The 21,599-nt window shown below is 41.2% G+C and overlaps 5 protein-coding genes across 7 annotated transcripts; 2 read left to right on the top strand and 3 right to left on the bottom strand.

The window, feature by feature from the left end:
* Positions 1–1,126: 1,126 nt before the first annotated feature.
* Positions 1,127–5,138, bottom strand: LOC108015944 (F-box and leucine-rich repeat protein 13). The gene is made up of 3 exons (XM_017082526.4): positions 4,421–5,138; positions 2,721–4,009; positions 1,127–2,652 (listed from the first exon to the last, which is right to left on the bottom strand). The coding sequence occupies exons 1-3, from the start codon at positions 4,505–4,507 to the stop codon at positions 2,133–2,135; spliced, it is 1,896 nt and encodes a 631-aa protein (XP_016938015.4). The 5' UTR covers positions 4,508–5,138; the 3' UTR covers positions 1,127–2,132.
* A 1,390-nt stretch (positions 5,139–6,528) lies between these two features.
* On the top strand, positions 6,529–8,060 carry Or88a (Odorant receptor 88a). Of its 2 annotated transcripts, XM_065866198.2 has the most exons (5): positions 6,529–7,372; positions 7,471–7,501; positions 7,628–7,660; positions 7,713–7,868; positions 7,926–8,060. In XM_065866198.2, the coding sequence occupies exons 1-5, from the start codon at positions 6,561–6,563 to the stop codon at positions 7,971–7,973; spliced, it is 1,080 nt and encodes a 359-aa protein (XP_065722270.2). In that variant the 5' UTR covers positions 6,529–6,560; the 3' UTR covers positions 7,974–8,060. The 2 variants fall into 2 exon arrangements, with proteins under 2 accessions (XP_065722270.2, XP_016938018.4); XM_017082529.4 differs by having other exon boundaries at positions 6,533–7,372; positions 7,471–7,660.
* On the bottom strand, positions 7,948–9,684 carry LOC108017203 (uncharacterized). The gene is made up of 2 exons (XM_017084199.4): positions 9,272–9,684; positions 7,948–9,218 (listed from the first exon to the last, which is right to left on the bottom strand). The coding sequence occupies exons 1-2, from the start codon at positions 9,612–9,614 to the stop codon at positions 8,410–8,412; spliced, it is 1,152 nt and encodes a 383-aa protein (XP_016939688.4). The 5' UTR covers positions 9,615–9,684; the 3' UTR covers positions 7,948–8,409.
* Positions 9,685–12,514: 2,830 nt separating this feature from the next.
* LOC136117178 (putative gustatory receptor 85a) lies at positions 12,515–13,189 on the top strand. The gene has a single exon (XM_065867002.2). It carries the CDS (start codon positions 12,515–12,517, stop codon positions 13,187–13,189), a length of 675 nt encoding a protein of 224 aa, XP_065723074.2.
* A 592-nt stretch (positions 13,190–13,781) lies between these two features.
* Positions 13,782–21,595, bottom strand: Kif19A (Kinesin family member 19A). Of its 2 annotated transcripts, none has more exons than XM_036818407.3 (7): positions 21,438–21,595; positions 20,920–21,362; positions 17,224–17,427; positions 15,145–16,582; positions 14,743–14,891; positions 14,338–14,681; positions 13,782–14,215 (listed from the first exon to the last, which is right to left on the bottom strand). In XM_036818407.3, exons 3-7 carry the CDS (start codon positions 17,332–17,334, stop codon positions 14,008–14,010), a joined length of 2,250 nt encoding a protein of 749 aa, XP_036674302.3. In that variant the 5' UTR covers positions 17,335–17,427; positions 20,920–21,362; positions 21,438–21,595; the 3' UTR covers positions 13,782–14,007. The 2 variants fall into 2 exon arrangements, with proteins under 2 accessions (XP_036674302.3, XP_036674301.3); XM_036818406.3 differs by having other exon boundaries at positions 20,760–21,362.
* Between the last annotated feature and the right edge of the window lie 4 nt (positions 21,596–21,599).

Consider the following 21,599-nt stretch of genomic DNA (forward strand, 5'->3'; position numbering starts at 1 on the left):
AAGCAAAACATCACCGAATTAAATAGCAAAACGTAATGCAATAAAAATTTGGGTTAATGAAAGGCGTATGAGTAATGGCGACATTTTCTAAGTTTCGTTAGTGCAATAGAGTCTTTTGTTGAGTTAGGAACAGTTAAAATTTTAACAAAAAAATAATATAAAATTGGTTATAAAAATATAAATATTTTTAAATATAAATTCAACTGTTACTTACAAATGGAAACATATGTAATATCTAATATTTATAGTAAGAACTATCTGGTATAGGAATATTTAAGACCTTTTATAAACCCAAAAAAAAGATATGGGGCTATAAATATTAGGGGTCATCATGTTAATATCAATTTAATGACACCCTCTTGCAAAATGTCGCGCACCTTCCCGTCTTATTTACGGATCCCTCTCGGGCCGCAGTCGTGTGTGTATTTTGGCAACAATATTTCACAGTGGCTATGGAGCAGCAACGTTGGCTCGGGACATTAGCCACTGTGCGCCAACAACAACAGCGGGGCCACTAACTTGGCCGAATGCGTTCGCGTTTGAGTCTCAAGACAGCTCGGGACTTTTAGTTGCTCCACGCCGTCGACGAGTGACATTCTCTATGGCCACATAATATTTTCATTCATTTGTTTCGTTTCGTTTAGCACCGGCAAACGCTAAGTGTGCCCACCCCCACCCCCTCAGGTAGCCTATCACGACCCCCTCCCCCCTAAGTTATTGGCCACAACCCGGCACACGCCCCTTGATGGGTGTCAAAGTGCGTGCAATGCCTCTGGAATTTGGCACGAGTCGAATGGTTTTCCCACTCGAAAAGCTTTTCGCCTGCACCTCACGCTTCGATGAGCCGGAAAGCTTTTCCGCCCACTGCTCGTCATATACTCGACGAGGAAAAGCGGTGAAAAGCGAGGAAAAGCAAGGAAAAGCCTATCAATCAAAGTCGCTGGCTGATGTGGGTGAAGGATGAAAGCTCAAGGGCTGCACTGCCAAGGGAATTCTGGATCCTAAAAATAGGTAGGGCACCCCACAGTCACAATATTTAATCATAAATATGACAAGAAAAATAAACAAAAACTGTTGATTTTTTAAATTCGATTGCATTTGTGTTTAGTTGAAACCAATACACTCATTTTGACATTTAAATATTTTGATTTTTATTAGGTTTCTTCAAAAGAAGTTGAATATCGTTTATATGTAGCATACTTCTTAAAATAATCCCTTTTAAGGGATTTTATATCGTTTACGTTTCGATTAGCTTATAACACATGCAACATTTATTAAATGTTTAAAAGTTGATTACGTAAAGTTCTTCAAAAGAATATATTCCAAAAGTTCCATTCTGTCTTATCGGTGAAGTCTGTCTTCCCGTATACCTAAATCGTACGATTTCATTTAAAACTTTTCTCAAAACTGTTCTTACACCTATGGATTAAAAGATATCTGAAAATGGGTGGTTATATTTGAACATCAACTTATTCTAACAGCCTCTTTTCGCAAACTCGTCCCTTCATCAACCGTAGTCAGTTATTATAGATAATCTTGAAAAATTCTAGACACTCAGATTAGTATATTGACTTGAACAACACTCAAAGTATTATTATTGTTTCGTTTCTCAACCACATTTACGTTGGTATATAGAAATGCAAGCTCTACGGGCTGTCATTATGGCCGTGGTTTAAGTATATGATAAGTCTATGAAAAAAGTCTTCGCTTGTCGGTATTGCTTGATCCATTAAAATTAAAAATTATACTATGAACTTTCAAGATACTATCAGAATCAAATCTAAAAAACATTAGTTGTGCTTGATAAATCATTAATTAATGTAATGTTCTGGTTACTTTGGGTGGGTGGAGTTCTTGTACTTTGATATTTGGCTTCTGTTCTGACTGATCCTGAAGTAGCAATCGGATGGGGTTTTAAAAAATGTAAGTATCACCCATAAAGTTTTTACCCACTGTTTACTGGGCCTAAAATAATATCCTTAGGGATAAATCAATATACGTTTTTCGCTAAGCGCAACCTAAATTACGATCTCGATAATCTCGGTCTCGTCGTCATCAAACTGGTCTTCGTCCCCGCTCCCCCAATCGTTGTGGGGAGTGTTCCGGCTCCGTCAGTGGATGTACCTCTCCTGCTATAGAAGGACCTGCTTCATTTGTGGTCTCTGTGCCTCGAGGATCCGCTGGGCCTGCTCATGATCCATTCCGTCAATGGAGCAGGCAATCAGCTCCACTAGGTTGTGTCCATGGGCGAGGATGTGGTGGATTGATTGTAGGGTCAGCTTGGTGCAGTTGCTCAAGTTGAGGATCCTCAAACGCTTCAGATTGCTTACAATACTCAGCACAGTCTCATCATCCACAGTCATGCAGCTGGACACACATAGGGACTCCAGAGATGGACAATTCTTGGTCACAGCCTCAAAACCAGCTGATGTCAGTCGAGTGCAATAGCCCAGAGAAAGGGCTCGCAGTTCTGGCAACTTTAGGCCTTCTTTTAAAGCACTATCTGTGAGGTTGCGACAGCCCCGCAGGTTTAGCTCCTTCAATCCGCGCAAGCGACTAATGGGATAGGGGGTGTCGCCATAACCAATCAATCCTTGATCAGTGATCTTCACGCAGTAATCGATGTTAAGGTTTCGCAGTTTCAATTGGTACCTGTAAATAAAGAATGTTTAGTATTTGTCTTTATTGAATTGGGAAATTTAAGGGTGTATTATTCTCACTGGCAAATAGTGGCCATGGTGCGATCTGTCACCGCTTGGCGGCAATTGTCCAAACTAAGGCGTCGCAGATTGGGAAGCCTCTCCAGCAGTTGGCACATGGAGCTCTCATCCAAAAATATGGTTTCCTCTAGGTGCAGCTCCTGCAGGGTATAGTTCATACTGCCGGCCAGTCCCTGAACCAGACCCATTCCCGTCAACTCCCTGCAGTAGGCCATGGTCAAGGCCTCCAACTGACCACTCAGCTGCTTTAAAGCGTCGATACAATTGACGTTGAGTTGCACACAGAACATTAGATCCAGGACCTTCAAGGTTTTCTGCCACTTGCCGGCTATATAGAGGAGCAGTTCGTTGGTCAGCGATAACATTCCGGTTAGATCCAACTGACGAATCGGTGCTGATTCTGGTACAGCTCGAAGGACGGCTTCCAGCAGAACCAGATGACAATTTCCGGACAGCTTAAGGGTGCGAAGATTGTGCATAGTTTCGAAGGCCTGGCACCATTCTCGAGTGTCGATACCCGGCGAGCAGCTGAAGAAGATGTCCACACAGACCAAAGTATCTGCATGATCCCGTAGGACATCCAGCAGGGCGCTCTCGTTGTTCCTTCTGAACTCGAATTGCAGATGACGCAACTGCACCTTGTTTTCCTTGCGACGCAACTGCAGCAGCATTAGCAGCTTCAACGAGGAGTCCAGACTGACGCCATCGCATTCGAAGCCCACCAGGTGGGCAAACTGCTTCATATCCAGGCCATCCACTGCCTTCAGGTGCTGATCATCCATGGAACTGGTGGTGGCTATGGTCAGCACTTTCAGATTGGGCAATTTGCCATCCAAATTCCGGAAAACCGGAGCATGGCGCACTTGCAGATGCTTCACCTCGTGACCCACGAGACGTAGGAAGTTCTCCAATTGGCAGCACTGACGGAGATTTCGCAGCTCGATCCGCTCGAAGCTCAAGTAGCAGTTCTTTCCCTTGGCATGCTTGTGGATTGCCTCCAGATTATGCTGCGTCACTATCACTTTGCCCTTCTCCATGAAGCGACGTCGATGGACCAGATCTCGACATCGCCAGGAAACCATGCGAAATTGCTGCAAATCGTTGTAGGAGAGATAGGACATGATCTCTAGCCACATCTCATTGGGCAGCTGTTCAATGGCCGCCTTTGGGTGATCCTGCTCCTTATCCGAGTCCTTTTTCTCCGGGGTGAGTGGCGGGGTGGGAGGGGACGCGATTGTGCGGGCCAAAACCAGCAAAGGATTCATGTTTAACTCTATTCTATTGGGAGCCTGAAAATAAACAAAATATATAGATATTATATCGAATTTAAATAATCCTTCTACTAAGTCATAAAAAGAAAGCATTTCACTGTGAAACATTCACAGAATTGATTACTTGGCAGTGACTATACTTATATTTGTAAAAATACTTTTCTTACAAACAATTTTCCAAATACCTAAGTACAGGAGCCTCTTTTAATGATTGACAACAAATTTTTACTATTAACTTCTTACAAAAATTTCATTATACCATAGTAACTATAGCGAAGTGTTTACTTGCGATCCTCCCCCTTTGAAGGCTCGATGCACTTGACCACCTGTTCTTGGGCCGGTGAAGTTTGGTTGCCAAGGTTAACTTCGGTTTTCCACCACTACCTCTTTCTACCCCCCATTGCTAACAAAATTCCGGAAAACACTCACCTGAGCGTAGCTGCAGCTCAGCCTCTCGAAAAGCCTTTTCTCACGACGCTGACTCGGTTTTCCACTCGTTATCAGACTATTACCCATGCAGCAACTCTATTAAATCTTGACCTTTTGTTTGAGTATTTCTTTTGAACTGCCTTTTTTGGAGTTGTTTTGTCTTTGTCTTGATTAGATTGTCAAAATTTTATTAGCTGTTTATTTATTTATGCTGCCTACACGAAGTGCCTTAAGTTGTATGATTAGTTTTCCTATTTTTATTTGTGCGTTGACTTGTTCTTACTTCAATATAATATGTATAACATATGTATGGTAATGAACTTGTTTTATGATTTATGTTATTAGTTTTTCCGGTTTTCCTTTTGATTTGGTGCGTTGATTGGTTCTCACTTTAATCGGTTATATTGGTAATCACATTAGATAGACATTTTTCAGGGCTGATTGGCACAATATTTGTTGGTATTTTGGCATTCTAAAAAAATGATTTTGCAGCTAGAGAACTGCGTAGGACTATTGATTCCGTGATTTGTGCGGTTGAACGATTGAATTTTCTTTTGGGTTTAACTGCCGACAATCACTCGCGTTAGTTGTGAAATATTTGAATTAGATTTTCAATTATTTTCAGCGATTTTCTACTCCAATTCGACAGCAACCTGCTGCCGCTGGTCGGGTTACAAAATCCAAATGCGAACGGAAAACAAACTTCTCACAGCTGTGTATCTGTATCTTATGACGAAAACCGCTCGTCCAGGGCCGCAGATACATTTTCATATACAGATACTTCTGCGTAGATAATTTCACTTAACACGCATGCCCTCTCTCACCGCTCCTCTCTCGAAGGGCTCTTGTCTCCCTTGCTCTTCGATTTGTTTATGTTTGTCGCCGCCGCCGCTTGTGACCCACATACGAAAAAAATAACAAAAACCTTCGGGGGCGCCCTTGATTTTGGAGAGGGGAGAGCCAAAAGTGGGAAAATGAGAGAGCAAGAGAGAGCGCAAAGTGGAAATTATGTTTCGGTGAGTGCCACTGAAACTCACCCCCGTTTTGCGCAGTGCAGGCAGCGCACAATATTACGAAATGCACTAGGGACATTCAATGCTCACGGCAATTAGTTTCTTTTAAGTACAGTCGAACCTCCACAATGCAAACGGAATAAGTATAAAAATGTTTTAAAAACTGCTTTTACAAAATAGGTATATTTTTTATAACTATCAGTTAGAAAATAAAATTTATATATGGTATATATATAAAGTGGAATTTGTATTTTTAAAAATCAGTCAGAATGCAAAAATCAATTTAAAATAAAAGTTCAATCGTACATACATATATAAAATGATATTAACTTTTTCAGGCAGAAAGTGTTAGCATCAATTTAAAAATGTTTGTTTTCTAATTATATGATTTCTTACACTTTCCCACAACGTATGAAAAGGAATTTTAAAATTCACTTAAATGTATTTTTTTCATGCATACTGTTAGTTTTAATAAACTTAGTATTTTAAAAAGAGTAATTGTTATTTATATATAAAATAAATTTAAATGTATAAATAAATTATATAAATAACTAAAATAGCATGTCTGATTTTTAATATCCCGGTTGCAATTTCATTGCAATTAAATCAACACTTGCTGAGCAAATAGCACAAGTAGCAATCAACATTAGCAAGAGCTCAACCTGTAATTCTGAAGGGCTGGTGAGATGTGGCAGTAATTATAATCAATTGTGTGATTGCACTGAAATTAAAATAATTCTAGATTCGTTTTAAAGTTCAGACAGCCCATAAAAATTTCAATTAAAGCTGCGACCTGCGATTATAACTAATGGCATTCAAAACTTATGTATAATTTAAACTGTTTCTTCCGTTCATAAAAAAAAAAACAGCCAAAATGTAACTTAAAAAATAAAATACTAAATAAACAAAGGTTTTTTGATCTAGAATCATTAAGGTACAATAATAAAAAATTTTACATAAGTGTAAGTAGACATTTGCCTGTAGTCAATTCTCTGCGATCGTGAAACCAACAATTAAGCCAAGTGGTAGGACCCTAGCAATTACATCCATAATTACCCAGCGTAACTTGCCATATATAAGAAGCTCTGTCTTGCGAAATCCACAAAGAAAAGTGAGGTGACTTTACCATGAAGACAACGGATATAAAGGAACCCTTTCGGATGGAGGACTTCCTGCGGCCGCAGTTATTTCAGAAGCTGGCTCGGATGGTCCATTTCCAGTGGCTTAGAAATCCGGAGGACAACAGCATGGTGAACGCCTCCATGTGGCCCTTTTGGCTGTCGGCAATCCTGAATATCATGTTCTTTACTTTCAATGGTTGGGATATCATAGGTCATCTCTGGCTGGGACGACCTACCAATCAGAATCCTCCGGTACTTAGCATCACCATTTACTTCTCCATCAGGGGACTTATGCTATTCCTGAAACGAAACGAAATTGTGGAGTTTGTCAATGACTTGGATCGTGAGTGTCCACGGGACCTAGCCAGCCAGTTGGACATGCAAATGGATCGGACATACAGTTACTTTTGGAAGCGCTATCGCATTGTCCAGATCTACGCCCATGTGGGTGGTTTGGCGTTCTGTTTGATGCCGATGGCTCTATTTCTATTGACCCATGAGGGGAAAGGATCACCTGTTGCCCAGCACGAACAACTTCTTGGAGGTTGGCTGCCATTGGGATTGCGAAAGGACCCCAAATTCTATTTTTTGGTTTGGATTTTCGACTTTTCTTGTACTACTTGCGGTGTATCCTTCTTTATCACCTTTGACAACCTGTTCAATGTGATGCAGGGACACTTGCTCATGCACTTGAACCACCTCGCCCGTCAGTTCTCGGCCCTTGATCCCCGCCAGAGTTTGACCAACGAGGAGCAGTTCTTTTCGGATCTCAGATTGTTAGTTCAAAGACAACAGCTCCTCAATGACTTGTGCGGCAGGTAAATTGTATTTACAATCTATAATTAAAAAGAAAAAAATGTTTGATACTTTTAATGATACTATTTACCCGTTTAAATTAAAAATACCAACCTTTCAGGTACAACGAAATCTTCAAAGTGGCTTTCCTGGTAAGCAACTTTGTGGGCGCCGGTTCCCTCTGCTTCTACCTTTTTGTGCTGTCGGAAACATCCGATGTGGTGATCATAGCCCAATTTATATTACCCACTCTTGTCCTTGTGGTCTTCACTTTTGAGATCTGCTTCCGTGGCACGCAACTGGAGGAGGCGGTGAGTCAGATTGGATCCCTTCATAATAGCAATCATTATTTCTGATTAACAGTCGGAGGGACTGGAATCGTCGCTATGTCTCCAGGAATGGTATTTGGGAAGCGAGCGGTACCGGAAGTTCTATCTACTCTGGATGCAATATAGCCAGCGGACACAGAAACTGGCCGCCTTTGGCCTCATCGAAGTGAACATGGTGCACTTCACAGAAGTTAGTTAGTTTTAAATGGCATTACAATTTTTACTGCATTATTTATTTGAATTTCAGATCATGCAGCTGGCCTATAGACTTTTCACGTTCCTTAAGTCTCATTAGTTAGATTTTGTACTTTTATATTATTATTATGTTATTCACCCAATTGCTTAAATTGATTTGAAATAAACAAAACCGTTTTTGCTTTGCTCTTTTAGCAGTTTTATTTAAGTAATAAAATACAGTAGTGAAAAATATACTTTAAAATTCAAATCACACTTTTAAAGCATTTTAACAAAAATAAGAGATTATAACGTTTAGCGAAATTAAGAAATGGATACAATGTTGTAAACTTTACATACTTCGCGAGCGGTAATTTTTCTTCAAGTTAGCTCTACTAGATTTTTGAAGATGGATTGTCTCATTAAAAATATCAAATTATTTCTGAACTTTAAAAAAAAAAGATTTATCTACTTTATAACCATGAACTTATTTACGATATTATCATCAAAAAGCGTTATAAATTCGAAAAAAAAAGTAATTAAAGATCGACGCCTTCTTAATTATTAGAATGGTGGATTGATAAGCAACGTTGCTCGTATTTCTTCACGGAGAGGAGATAGAAACAAGTTGAAGAGTGTCCAGTAACACTATTTTTTTTGGTGGACTTAAAGGCACACCCTATGCACTTGTAGGGCTTGTGCTCCTGCTGACAAGTGGCGATGTGAGAGCTAAAATCTCTTTTGTTGGCCTTAACGTTCAAGCAGTGAGGGCACCTTAATTTTGACTTTTTCGGTTTCAGATCGTCGTTTTTTGGGTCGATCAGATACTCCTGCAGTTCTTTGGCGCAAGGTGTGCACATGACTACCACACGTGGTTGTTGTATCTGGACCGCAGTAGTCTCTACTTTGGGTGGTCCCAAATCATGTGGCGAAGAATTGTTTTCCAAGACCAAACTTAGCTTTTTCTGCGGATTTTGCAAGGTTTCAGTGGATTCCATTGGGCATTTTAATGGATCATTAGGTGAAACCAAATAATTGTGATTTGAAGTGTTTTTCAAAGAGCTTTCGAGAGATTGGATTGCCGGGTCAAAACGTAGCTTTTTTGGCGGATTTTCCACGGTATCTGTGCATCTCCTTGGTCGTTTTAGGGGATTGTTTGTGGTAGTTGCCGGAAGATCAGTGACTTTCGTTGGGACACTTAGGTACTGCTGATTTTTAGAATTACCAGGTGCAGTAAACTCCCTTGAATTGGTTGAGTTTTTCCCAAACGAATTTTCCTCTGGACTGTTATCTACACTAGATGAGGCGCTTAGGTCCAATGGACGACCTGGGGATATCTGGGGAGTCACACCTGGTTTCATGGGGCCTAGGATCAGCGGATGGTAATTCATTGGCATTATTGGCATACTAAGTACTCACCTATTTCAGCCGGATTTTCAGGAGCTTCGAAGGCCTTGAGCTTATTACGCTTGACCAACTTACAGGTGCTCTTGCAGATAACCATGTTTCCGTAGTTAGTCAAATCATCGATCTGCAGCAGTTCCGAGTTACAGAGGCATTTGTGGAGCACCAAAACTCCGCGATTTATGAAGGATTTCAATTTAAGAGTTTGCGGATTGGTTTCCCCGTGGCATTTGCGCGTCGTCATAATCCCGTAGTTGGTCACATATTCCGTGTTCATCATCTGATGATCGTTTCGTCCTCTGCAGTGGCATTCGCGCACGGAAATAATTCCATAATTTGAAACTTTTGCTTGCTCCATCTTATTTTATTTTGCCAAAATAACACGAGGTAAGTCAACCATTTTTCCAGAGTTGCCACAGTCCATGCAGACCGATAAGCAAGACCGATTACATATTCCGATACTAGCACAGTGTTGTGCAAGTCAAAATTCAATAAAATGAATTTAAAATTGTTCTTATTCCGTTTTTTATTTAGTATTATACAAACATTACCACAATACATTATACAGTAATTAGTAAAAATTAAAAGCCTTTAATCGTAAACCCCCATATAAAAAAAGGACTCAATAAATACGATTTGAACACTAATGTGAAACAAGATAAACTCAACTGTGCCAAATAGTATTTGGTTCATTGTTTTGATGCTTGGAAACTTAAAACAATGTCAACCGATCCAATATAGTGTTTTAAAAAATAAATATATTTTTTAATAAAATTTTTAAATAAATAAATAAAAATGCATTACTTAAAAATATTAAAGTTAAGAAGTTTTTTATTTTCCTCACAAAAGTTAGATTTTGATGTTAGGAATTAGTTTTAGTTCTCTAATGCCCGTTGTCGGATCAGAATGTTCAAGTCGTTCTTCCATTCCTGATCTTTATTATTTAATGGAAACTTTTCGTAGATTTAGCAAGTTGCCTGTTTAATTTATTTTAAAAAAATTGAGCTCGCTGACTTTCTTGACGTCTTTAATTAGGCTGATTAAATTCGGCAAGCAGAGAACGCTTTGCAGATTTTACTTGTGTAAACTTGACTTGAGTTGGTTGAGTAGATTTGAACATATTTTGGGGCATTAAATCAGTTGAAGGAAACATCTCCTTGTTTTGAATGCTTGAGCGTGGAGAATTGTTTACTGGAGACACAAATAGTTTCGAATTAGTGTTCTTGTCCAATGTAAAAGCTACTCTTGTTTCCAAAGTATTGTTGATCAGTGAGGATACAAAAGACTGCATTTTTTCCGAAAATTTAAATTTTTTAAAGTGTAAAGTGTTTTTGGGAGAAGTTGATCCTTGTTTTTGCTCTAATTGTGGTTTGTCTGAGTAAACAACCGAAGGATGTTTTTGTGGATTTTCCTGAGGATCGAACGATTCAGAGCTCCTCTTCTGTGGTACTGGTGATGTCGCAACAGGTTTCATATTCTTATAAAAAATTGGACGTGGCTTTAACACTAATTTCGAATAATTATGTTCTGTAGGCATTTTATGGATATCTTTTTGGTGGGAATCCGCTGGGAGGAACGAGAGCTTTGACTTTCCTGATTTGGCAACAGCTGTCGCTTCCGGTAAGTGAGGATTTTTTACCTTGATCCAAGACCACAAATATTGATTATTATTCAGGGAAACTGAAGATGCCATAGGTGGCTTCGGGAGTATTTTAAAAAATTGGTTATTGGTAGCAATGTTTCGCGATTTTATCTGCTGCTGGGTTGTTGACTGTGGAATAATTCGAATCTTCACTTTCGAACTATTGGTTTTGAAGCTTTGAATTTTCATTGGTTTTGGGCTCTGCTTCATTGATCGATTTTCCGGCGATTTTACGATAGATTCCCCTTTCTGTGGGTTAAAAATAAAGGTTTTTTATATATTAAGCTGCTGCTTATTAAGTTGGCTCACCTGACGTGTGGCCGGATTTTCTTGAGACGTGAAAGATTCCGCCTTTCTCTTTAGGAGGATTGGATTGCTACCGGGCTGCTCATGATTTTCCTTGTTCATCACAGAATTTATCTGCGGTTGTTGATTTTGGAAAGAATGACCATTGTCCGATAGTTTCGGAAGATTTTCCAAAATTCTACAAGATGCACATAGTCTTCGATTGGAGATAGTGTTTGGTTGACCTAAAGGAGATATTTCCACAGGTCTAGGCAACGAGGCATCTTGGTCTCGCGGGTGCAGATATGAGATGGCAATCGCTGAGTTTTGTGGTGGCCTTGGGCTAACGACTTCATGGGACCCATTCGACTTCTGATGAGTCAGCGAATTTGGGGTAGTAGCCAGAGTGGCCTGATGCCCCGTATTCCCAGCATAATGCAATCTCTGCGGGGAGATTTGTTCGGGAGCTTTTTGATTGCACGTTGACTTACAGTTCACTATAGTTCCATAGTTATTTAGTTCGTATATTGTCAAAAGCTCGGAATTGCAGCTGCATTTATGCCAGATAAACCAGCCGAAATTGTTGAACGTTTTTAACCTCAATTGCGGATCCGCATTTCCAGTGCACTTCCGGGACACCAAAACTTCGTGGTTTGAGATCCATTGCCTGCCCGTCATCTGATCGTGACTATCGTCACCTGGATCGCAGCGGCATTGGCGGTTAATAATAGTTCCGAAGTTGTTAAACATTTTCGGTCAATTCTTAAATACGCAGGAAATCGCAATAATTTTCGCAGTCAGCCAGGGTTGCCAAGTCATCAAGCAGAGTCGTCAGAACTATCGATTTCAGTGTTGCATACTAACATTATAATCTGCCTTTTGATAACAGCTTTCTTAAAATCGAATTTGAAACTTTATTATTATGGCTATATTTATTAAATATTTAAAAAAATTAGCTAAAACCCACTATTTTTATTAATTTTAAGTTCTATATAACTGGGTGTTTTTCTTTCTTTGAGAATTAGAAGTATTTAAGTTTTAAAGCATTTCTTTTTAAAGAAATCCGATTTGATCGTTTTACATTGATAACATGTTTTAATAATAAAACATGTCGATTCAACAATTCTTTTAACAAAAAGCTAGTCACAAATGTCTATAAGGGTTCAATTTAACGGCATGAAAATCAATAATGTTGTTAACTTCCATTTAAAATGTATTCCCAAAAGTAAAACCTACTTCAATTGATTGGAGAGGATGCAAAGTAAATCAATTCCAGGCTGTTTTGCTTGTATTTCAAAGTTAAGTTTATATCTTGGACTTCAAAAAGGATCATGATATCACCGCGACGAGTGCTTCAATTAGGATTTATTTGGTTTTGCTCATTAAATGGGATCACCACGTTTTATATCTCCTCGGGAAGGTTACGTCGGTCCCGCTTTCTAACCTGCTATCGGTTAATTCACAATTTTCTGGTGATCATACTGACGATTAAGTTCCTTATGGACTTTTGGCACTTCAGTGCTGATTCCTTCGAGGAATCCCCGCTAGTGAGGCTGGCTGCCACATATTTCGGTCTTGTTTTCCTATCTCTAATCAGTTGCATGAGTTGTGCCCATCGGCGTCAGGACCGAATTTGTAAAATGATTATAAAACTCAAGAATATGGAGGCGATGAACAAGTCTCGGGGCTTCAGGGTACCCAAAAACCAGAAGCGATTCCTAAATATTCTCTTGGTAACCGTGACTCTTCTGCTGATTCTTCGACTCGGCATCCATGCCGCCTTGAATGTCAATCGATTTTTGAGAGGAAACCACAATCCCTGCAACTGCTTCCTGTCCGAGTGCATGATCTTTGCCACAAACTCTTTGGCCTTTGGCCTCATGCTGGAGATCTGCCGGAACTGGTGGCGACTGCAGTCGGGCCTGGAAATGGTGATCCTAAATCCGAAGCCTTTTTCGGATCAGTTTTGGCGTCTGCGAGATCTGCAAGCCATGTTCCAGCACTAAAATAAAACTGTATAGGTATAAATCAAAAACATAATGTCTTAAACATTTTAAACATTTAATAAAAAAACTCCTTTTTAGGTTCGTGTTTCTCTGCTACTTGATGCGAAATGTTTGGAGTGGCATACGGGTCGGATACATGTTGGTTCGCGTTTGTCTCGGCCACAGTGCCATTGAATCTGAGCTGGAGTACCTGCAGATGGTATTTATCACTGATGATGAATTCCTTAACGCACACCACGGACTCCCTCTTGGAGACCACGAAAGAGGTGATCAGGGCGCTTTATAACCAGGATGCCCAGCTGAAGCGAAGTGTAAGTTACCATATCACAAGTCTTGGGTTGATTTGGAATTCAACATCCTTGCTTCTCCCACATGGAATGGTTCTCCTTGCAACTGGCGGAGCAGCACACTTATGTTCACATCTTTGGAACTTATCGCATGAACAGAAGCTTGGCTTTCGACGGATGCTCGGTTATCCTACTACATGTCATCTATATGGTACAATGTGAATACAGCTCGATGTTTTAGTACCAAACATTTAACGTTGTTACCTACACAACCAGAACGTTTAAAATTTAAATTCTCACAAAAATTCATTTGAATATTATTTTCCGATTTATTAAATAAACTTTTGTATTACTTTAAGCTGTCTCTTTGATTTATTGATACCTTTGCGGATACATATTGAAGTGCGTGGGATGGTAAGTTATAATACAATAAGTAAATTTGAGCAGACGATCGCATCACCTTCCTAGTAATCCTAACCCTTAGTAACAACTATTCCTGAGCACCTTCCTCTACCTTAGCCGTTGTCAATCCTACGGCTGTGGATGGGTGTTCCTGGCCATCCGTATCGAAGGTCGCCTGGGTCCTCCGGCAGGAACAGTTGCCGTGGAAAGTCGGGGCAGACGCGGATTGACGGGCGGACCCATGACCCGGTCCACGGGATCCATTTGGTTATCAATGTGTGGTAGCGGTGAGGCCGGCGACCACTCCGAACTGGAACTGGAGCCGGGTGAGTCGGATCTAAAAGCAGATAGGACCATACATTTTATTAATTGGTTACTTTTTTAGTTAGATATTTAATATATATATATTTTTTCTATCATATAATATCTATCTATCTATCTAATATCGATCATCCTTACCCCGCTGTATAGATGGGCGGCAGTTTCCGCTCGTAGTGGCTGGTGCTTGGCGTGACCACTCCCGCATGGATCTCCTGCTGGTAGAGACCGTAGAGCTCACGCAGTTCGTCGGGCAGATCCACATTGCCCTCCTCGATGAGTCGCCTCTGGGAGCTGATGATGTCCTCGCAGAGGCGACGCTGCCGCTCAGCCCGGAGCAACTGGAGGTCACGGCGACGCAGCTCTGCCTGGCGAGCCAATCGCTCGGCCTGCAGGGACACCTTGTCCGCCTCCAACTCGTGCACCCTGCAGAGAAGGGCCAAAAGTTCGCGCTCCTCGTCGCTGCTGATGCGCTCTGGAAGCTCCTGGAGAGGAAAAAAGGATGTTTATCTATCAAAGAAGCAACTGTATCTAGTTAAGACACACATCCTCCAGTTTCACCCCCTTCTGACGACACTGCTCCAGTTCGTGCTCCGTTCTCTCTCGGATTTCTTTGTAGCGCCGAGTTTCCTTCTCAATGGCCGCCAGCTCTCCCCAGGCATTTTTCAGGGCCACAGATCCTTCGGATTCAATGTCTGCGGGAGAAACAGGAAGTAAAGTAAGTACAATTCATAACCCTTTTACTTATACACTTTCTGAAAATTTCATTGAACTTTTAATTTATTTTTTATTTAAGAATATAATATTTAAAGTAAAGATGACTAAGCTCGTATCTAATATTTTCTACCCAATTCTTATTTAATTTAAATATTAAATACGAATTTTTAAGTTCAATATGCCATTACTATTCCACCTTATTATTGGTGTTATATAAAATGCAATACCCACCATCATCGCCCATGGCGTCATATAGTTTTCCGATGCGTCCTTGCCAATGGGAGATGATCATGTGCTGGCGCTCTGCATCCAGTTCCAGGCCCAGGAGATGACTCTCGGCCTCGAGGAGCTTCCGTCGCAGTTTCATTTGCTGCTTAAAAGTTAGGACGATCTGTTCGCGCAGGTAGCGCAGTTCCGTCTTGCGCTGTTCGTCCTGTTCCTGGCCAGCCTCGGGTCCTGCTCCAGGTCCTGCTCCTGAACCGCCTGCAGATACCGCAGCTGCTGCCTTGGCCGCTGCTGCAGCTGCTCCACTTCGAGGCCTTTCGGTTAGCATCTTGGTGCGCAGACGTGACACCTCATCGCGTAACTCCGAGACGAGACTCTGGTAGTGCTTGGTGGGAAAGTCCTTGAACTCATCGATGTACACGGAGTTCTGCAGCTTGGTGGTGATGCTATTGGCCCGATCCGCGTAGACCAGGGTGTTCTTCGTCTCATCCCGGTGTTTGCTTTCGGGGGCAACGTGGGCAATCATCACGGTCTTGCAGCGACCACTAAGCGCCTCCTTGAGCAGCCTGGTCAGCTTCGAGTCCCGGTAGTTGACATACCTCGCTCCGCCGGACAATCCATTGATTACGTTGCCAAGGGCTAGCAAACTGCGGTTGATGTGCGCCCCCTCCTGCAGTCGTTTACCTCGATTCTTAGTCTTCTTGGCCCGCTCCGAACCAGCCAGGTCGGTGAGGAAGAGCCTTCCCTGCTTGGTGCCCAGCGGAGTCCTGGCCTGGACCATGATGCTCAGCAGGGCGTGACTCCGGGACGAGGTCTGATTGGCGGCCGTGGGCTCCATGGTCCTCGCCTTGTTTCCCTTGATTAACAGACTCACAACCTCCTTTCTGCTGGAAGTGGTGATCTCCGAGAGACCCGCCACGGTGATGCGCTGGCCACGATGATCCTCACGCAACTCCAAAGGACCACCCGGATTCAGGAGATCCCGTATCAGCTCGTTGTATATCTCCAAGTAGGATATGGATACCCGACAGGAATCAGCTTCCGCTGACTCGATGTGACTGAAAATATCCTCTATGGCGCGCACCATTAATCCAATGTCCTGACTGCTCACATCCGTGGAATCACAGGAAGCGGTGGGCGGGGCACGGTCGGAAGTCTGCGGTTTCTTGCGCGGCACAGGCCCCAGCATGGTATGCGTCTTGCCAGAACCCGTGGCTCCATAGGCAAAGACGGCTGCATTCAAACCATTGAGGACATCCCTTACCAATGGAGCTGTGGTGGTCTTGTACACCTGCTCCTGGCTGTCGTTCTCCCGAAAAACATGGTCGTAGGAGTATTGCCGCGGACGACTCTTTCCGCCGTCATCGTAGAGGAGGGAACCGCCGGACACGACCTCGATGCAGCGCTCCGAGGCTTCCATGCTGGGGCGAACTCGAACTGCCACCTGGGTGAGAAACCATTTAGTCATTAGACTTGGATAAGAACTCTTTAAATTAACAAGGGGATCTCATAGGGTACTATTGTGTATAGAACAATTAATATATGTCCTAGAATTTTGATTCTGATCATCAGAATTGAAAAAATTTTAGCATTAGGGGTTGTTCTGTAAAAAAAATAGTTTTTTTGATTATAATTTGGATTAATTGAAAGAGGGAGGGTCGAAATCGATAAAATTATTATATATGGGCTCCATATCCTGCTACGTCTAGATACAATTTGTTTAATTTCGCATATAAAGTTCAAGGCAGGGTTTAAACTCTACATTTTCAGGAGTTTTATAGGTTCAGTTCTTAAGTTTAATTTATTTGTGAAATACGAGACAAGAAAAACTGACCTAAAGATCTTTAATTTATATATTTTTAAATAAATGCCTTTAAAAGGTATAGCTATATGACACTGACAATCCTGTAAACATTGATGTTTTGATATCATATATAAATTTTAAAAAAATTTTATGTTGCAAGGTCTGTTTCAAACTGACTGGAGCTAGTCAAAATTTAAGGAAGTGTTATGTGGCCATAAGTTAGAGTAATTGAAGTATTATCGAGTTATCCTCCCGTTTAAACACCCTGAATATGTACTCACCACTAGTCGCTCCTCCTGTGGCGCCTGGGCGGTGGCTATGGCTCGTCCTTGGGAGGAGTTGCTGCCCCCGCTGCTGCCCGACCAGCTGCTCGCTCCGGCACTGGCCGCCATCTCTCCGATCGTCCGGGATATGGATATATACTATATGACTAGTCCTAGGTCCTTGGTTGGACACGTGGCGCCTGAATTGGCTGATGACCTGACCTGGACAGGACCATTACAAATCGTGTCAATTTGTTGTCAACAATCGTAAAAACCCCATCAGTGCGGGAAACACCCAACGAACTCCTAATGGATTTGTGAATTTGCGCGGCAAGGTCTCGCCACTTTTATGGGGCGATTTCTAGAGGTCCCGAGGGTCTTGTTTACCTGTGGCTCAAGGAGCTGACTCCCTATAACTTCTTGTGGCGTGAGCCATAAATCAAGCCGTGAACTTGAACACCGAAAAGAGTCCCTGCGTGTCTTCGCATGCAAATCAAACGGAGCAGTTCGATGGTCCTCGAGAGGGTACTGTACCTTTAGTGGAAACCCTGATAAGCCTATGAACCTTCAAGGGTTCAAACTTAAAGATTTTCTATCAGGGAGTAAAACTATAAATACCTTATGACGGTTTTTAAAAGTTGAGTCATTGAGGAAATCGGAATATTCATCCGAATAATAAACTTTGAATTTGTTTTAAAGTATAATTTGATTGAAGTATTTCTTCAACTATTTTAGACAACATTGTATGACTTTTCACATTGACCAATAAATAAGAACTCTTTAAAGTTTTAAATGGGACAACGTTTAAATGGAAATGTCACCTAAAATAGAACCATCACCCCATACACGCTAATCCATAATCCATGTCCATGTGTTTGGTGACCTCTGACTCCAACGCCTGTCACCTCCAAAACCTCCGATCCCAAAAGCCCCTCAACCAACTGTCGATTCCCCAAACGCATAATTAATTTCATTTTCCTAAGAGCTGCTCAATTATAAAACGTGCGACTCATTGAATAGCAAGGGGTTGCATTGTTAAATTTAATTCTACGTTTCCGTTCAGGTGCCATGAATATGTGATGGAACAGCCCACAACAAAAAGGACCAAGCCTCCGCGACACTTTCTCTTCAAATATGTACACAAATTACAGGCCTCCAATGTCAACAAAGATGGGTGTTCAAATTGAGTGATTGGGAGGTATTCTATGCACGGAAAAAAATCGTACTCCTTGATATTATTATTTAATGGTAACAAAAAGCAATATATTATGAGGTCCTAAGGTTAAGAGGAAAATAAACCAACTTTGGAACTTTTTTATAGACTGGTTAGTATTGCACTAATTTAAAGACACGTATAAACATTTGATCATTTTATCTTTATCTTTTAAAAATCCGTATATCTTTAAAGTTTATCATTAAAATGGCCTAAATATATATTTTTGTTCGTTTTAATAGTTTAGTATGGAAAAATCGTACTCCTTGATATTATAACTTAATGGTAAAAAAAGAAAAATATTATAAGGACAAAAGGTTGTGTGGAAAATAAACAAACTTAGGTACTTTTTAATAGACTGGTTAGTTTTACATTAATTTAAAGAGACGAATAGGCCTTTGATCATTTTTTCTTAATCTTGTAAAAATCCGTATATCTTTAAAGTTTATCATTACATATATATTTGTATTTGTTTTACTAATTAAGAATGATTTTTCCTACTTTCTTTCTTTAAAAAATTCCATAACAGTTAATTTGATAATGTCTGAAAATCGATTGGAGCTCTTTAATGAGCACCTCCCCCAGGCAGCACCCAATTAAGGCCGATCCGAACCACCACCCCCTTCGGAACCGAGGAGAGCTCAACACTTTTGCCAGTTGTGGTTTCGTATTCCAGTGCTGGCTTTTGCTTTTGTCGTTTATTGAATTTGTGTAAATTGCCAGCAGACACGACACGAAAGTGGTCAGGACTTCTGTGGAACCCCAACCCGATGTGGGTCGATTGGGTTGGTGGTTGGGGTGGTTGGATGACTGGATAGTTGGATAGTGGGGTGGTGCAGTGGCTCACTGACTTTTGTCTTCGGCTGTTGTCGCACGTCGACTGTTAATGTTTTTAATGCTTTGGTATTTCATGTTTTGATTTGCCGGCTAGTGAACCTCATTAGGGAGTTACGAGGGGGTTCTCATTGGAGGATTGGCTTTTGTTTGGCCAGGCACATGGTGCTCTGTTTGGAGCTCATTAGAGGAAATCTGGAGCGAGAATTGGGGCATTTAGGGCGGGGAAAATGGAGTGCCGCTTATGAATTAGACCTTTGAAAGGTTTTTCGGGAAAAGCCCCTAATTATTTTGGTAAGGGTGCTTGGAAAAGTCCTATAACTCCAGACATGACTAAGTAATAACACGTGTGACAGACTCTTAATCGGTAATGAGTTTGTTTTTCGATACAGGACAGGCCGGCAAATGATAAGGAATCACTTATGGCAGTGGCAATGGCCATTGACAAAGAGGATTCCAAAATAAACAAAACCTTTCGATAGGGATCTCGATAAAACAAAGACTTTTGAAGCTTTGACAAATCGTTATAGGAAAGTCTAGTTTTCTTTATACGAACCCACCCCTTAAAACGAGGTCGAAAAATAAAATAAATGATTAATAAAGTGCTTTTTTCATTTCCTATCCAGAATTTGAATATTTAATTTCTTTATAAGTCGGAGAGCTTATCGATGAACAACGTATTCCTTTATTACCTTAGTAATTGCAATATGGTTTAGGAAGTCGTCATTAAAATTGTTTTTCCCAGTAATAATTGAAGTTCAAATAATCTTTAAAAATATACTTATTTTCAGCTTTAAAATTCTAAACCCCTAGTTTTATTTCCTGAAATTTGTAGATTTTAGCTCCAAATGTTTTTGGCTTTACGAATGTTATGTTATGTATAGTTTTATTAGTTAAGCAGAAAAAAAATCCTGTCATGCTAACAAATCCTAAGTAAGGTAAACCCCAGAAAGCAGGACTGTAATTACCCCCTACGAACATTGCGTATACGCAGTGGTGGTGATTGATGGCTCTTGTGACCTGGAGACGGCTTAATTACCCACAGCCATTTCCCCGGGAAACACACTCGCCGGGTTTATTTTTAGAGAACCATCAAGCCGAGTGACCAGCCCCTCGATATGCACCCAAAGTGACGTCATTTTTTAATAGTTTGACTGCGCTGCAAGTGCAAAACTTTTAACCTTCATGGGGTTTTTCAAATTAACGCGTTTCGGGAAAGTTGTGCGTGTCACGAAACTCTGGGAATTTCGACACTAAGTGGGCCAACTTGTCCGCATTGACGACGCGAATTGTTTTCGCCATAAACAAAGTGGCCAGTGGCCCCAATCCTGACATGAAATAATGTAATATTTTACACTTGGCCAGCAAGTAAATCCGGCTCCAAGTAGGTCAATTAAATGCGGTGCCCGCAGAGAGAAGCCACCCCGAATCTCGACTTCATTTCGATTATGTAAAACAAACATTTGATAAAAACTTTTCAAGCACCTCTGCAGCGCGGCTCACTTACAAATAGTTTTGTTTTGCACTTTATACGGTTGGAAAACTTTCCGGACACGCCACTCGCCGAAAAAATGTTTAAAGCCCAAAACCGGAAGCGCTGGGTCGCCGAGAACTGCGAGAAATATCCGAAACAAAAGCGGTTTGTAGAACCATTCGCGTCGACGTACCAAACTCAACTGAAGGGTCCGACTCGGCCTGGTCAGAAAATAACGAAATTATAGGCATGTCCATGCCCAGGGGGTGGTATGGGGCCGTAGATGAGGTGGTATGTGGGTGGTGGTCCGACTCCTGGCACGGCACAATCAATTTTTGTTGCTGGCGCGTTTTTACTACGGCATTGTTGAAATGCTAATGCGCCATTTTGCATACATTTCTTGCGAGTTTCACCTGCCGCTGGCCAGTTGTGGGCCAAATAGTTGGCCCAAAGTGCCGCCAAAGATGCCGTATCCAAGCCGTTGAGGTTCACTCTAATAATTGTCCACAAATAAAGGTATTTCCACAACTCTATAGTTGAGCGGCCCCGAAAAGTGGGCAACAATTTAGCACATTTTATGCAAATCATGCAGCACTCCAGTTTTTTGGCATTTCCGCCACGTCAACTCCTTGAAGCCTGATAATAAATTCAAATCCAAAAGCAAATGAAATAATGAAAGCTCCACATATCACCACGAAAGCATTAAATTACCTGATGCAGAGTTATGGAAAAGTTTTCCAGGACGAGACATTGATTCGAAATCGTTTTGTGGGGCACAGCACGTCGATTATGATGGATTGATTGATTGACTGACTGAGTGTTGGCATTTGTAAATATCCCAAGTCATCCATTACACGCTTGCATTTGCATTCA

The sequence above is a fragment of the Drosophila suzukii genome, chromosome 3, assembly GCF_043229965.1.
Source record: "Drosophila suzukii chromosome 3, CBGP_Dsuzu_IsoJpt1.0, whole genome shotgun sequence".
Classification (NCBI taxonomy): Eukaryota; Metazoa; Arthropoda; class Insecta; order Diptera; family Drosophilidae; genus Drosophila; species Drosophila suzukii.

What these genes read in the sequence shown, in the direction of transcription:
- LOC136117178 (XM_065867002.2), top strand. Translation starts at nt 12,515, where the DNA reads ATGATATCACCGCGACGAGTGCTTCAATTAGGATTTATTTGGTTTTGC.
- LOC108017203 (XM_017084199.4), bottom strand. Translation starts at nt 9,614, where the DNA reads ATGGAGCAAGCAAAAGTTTCAAATTATGGAATTATTTCCGTGCGCGAA. An exon ending in TGAAAATCCGGCTGAAATAG is followed by an intron (nt 9,219 to 9,271) that starts GTGAGTACTTAG and finishes CGCTGATCCTAG; the next exon opens with GCCCCATGAAACCAGGTGTG.
- LOC108015944 (XM_017082526.4), bottom strand. Translation starts at nt 4,507, where the DNA reads ATGGGTAATAGTCTGATAACGAGTGGAAAACCGAGTCAGCGTCGTGAG. An exon ending in TGAGCTGCAGCTACGCTCAG is followed by an intron (nt 4,010 to 4,420) that starts GTGAGTGTTTTC and finishes GTTTATTTTCAG; the next exon opens with GCTCCCAATAGAATAGAGTT. An exon ending in ACCATGGCCACTATTTGCCA is followed by an intron (nt 2,653 to 2,720) that starts GTGAGAATAATA and finishes CTTTATTTACAG; the next exon opens with GTACCAATTGAAACTGCGAA.
- Or88a (XM_017082529.4), top strand. Translation starts at nt 6,561, where the DNA reads ATGAAGACAACGGATATAAAGGAACCCTTTCGGATGGAGGACTTCCTG. An exon ending in GCACGCAACTGGAGGAGGCG is followed by an intron (nt 7,661 to 7,712) that starts GTGAGTCAGATT and finishes TCTGATTAACAG; the next exon opens with TCGGAGGGACTGGAATCGTC. An exon ending in ACATGGTGCACTTCACAGAA is followed by an intron (nt 7,869 to 7,925) that starts GTTAGTTAGTTT and finishes TTTGAATTTCAG; the next exon opens with ATCATGCAGCTGGCCTATAG.
- Kif19A (XM_036818407.3), bottom strand. Translation starts at nt 17,334, where the DNA reads ATGGCGGCCAGTGCCGGAGCGAGCAGCTGGTCGGGCAGCAGCGGGGGC. An exon ending in TGACGCCATGGGCGATGATG is followed by an intron (nt 14,892 to 15,144) that starts GTGGGTATTGCA and finishes TTTCTCCCGCAG; the next exon opens with ACATTGAATCCGAAGGATCT. An exon ending in AGGGGGTGAAACTGGAGGAT is followed by an intron (nt 14,682 to 14,742) that starts GTGTGTCTTAAC and finishes TTTCCTCTCCAG; the next exon opens with GAGCTTCCAGAGCGCATCAG.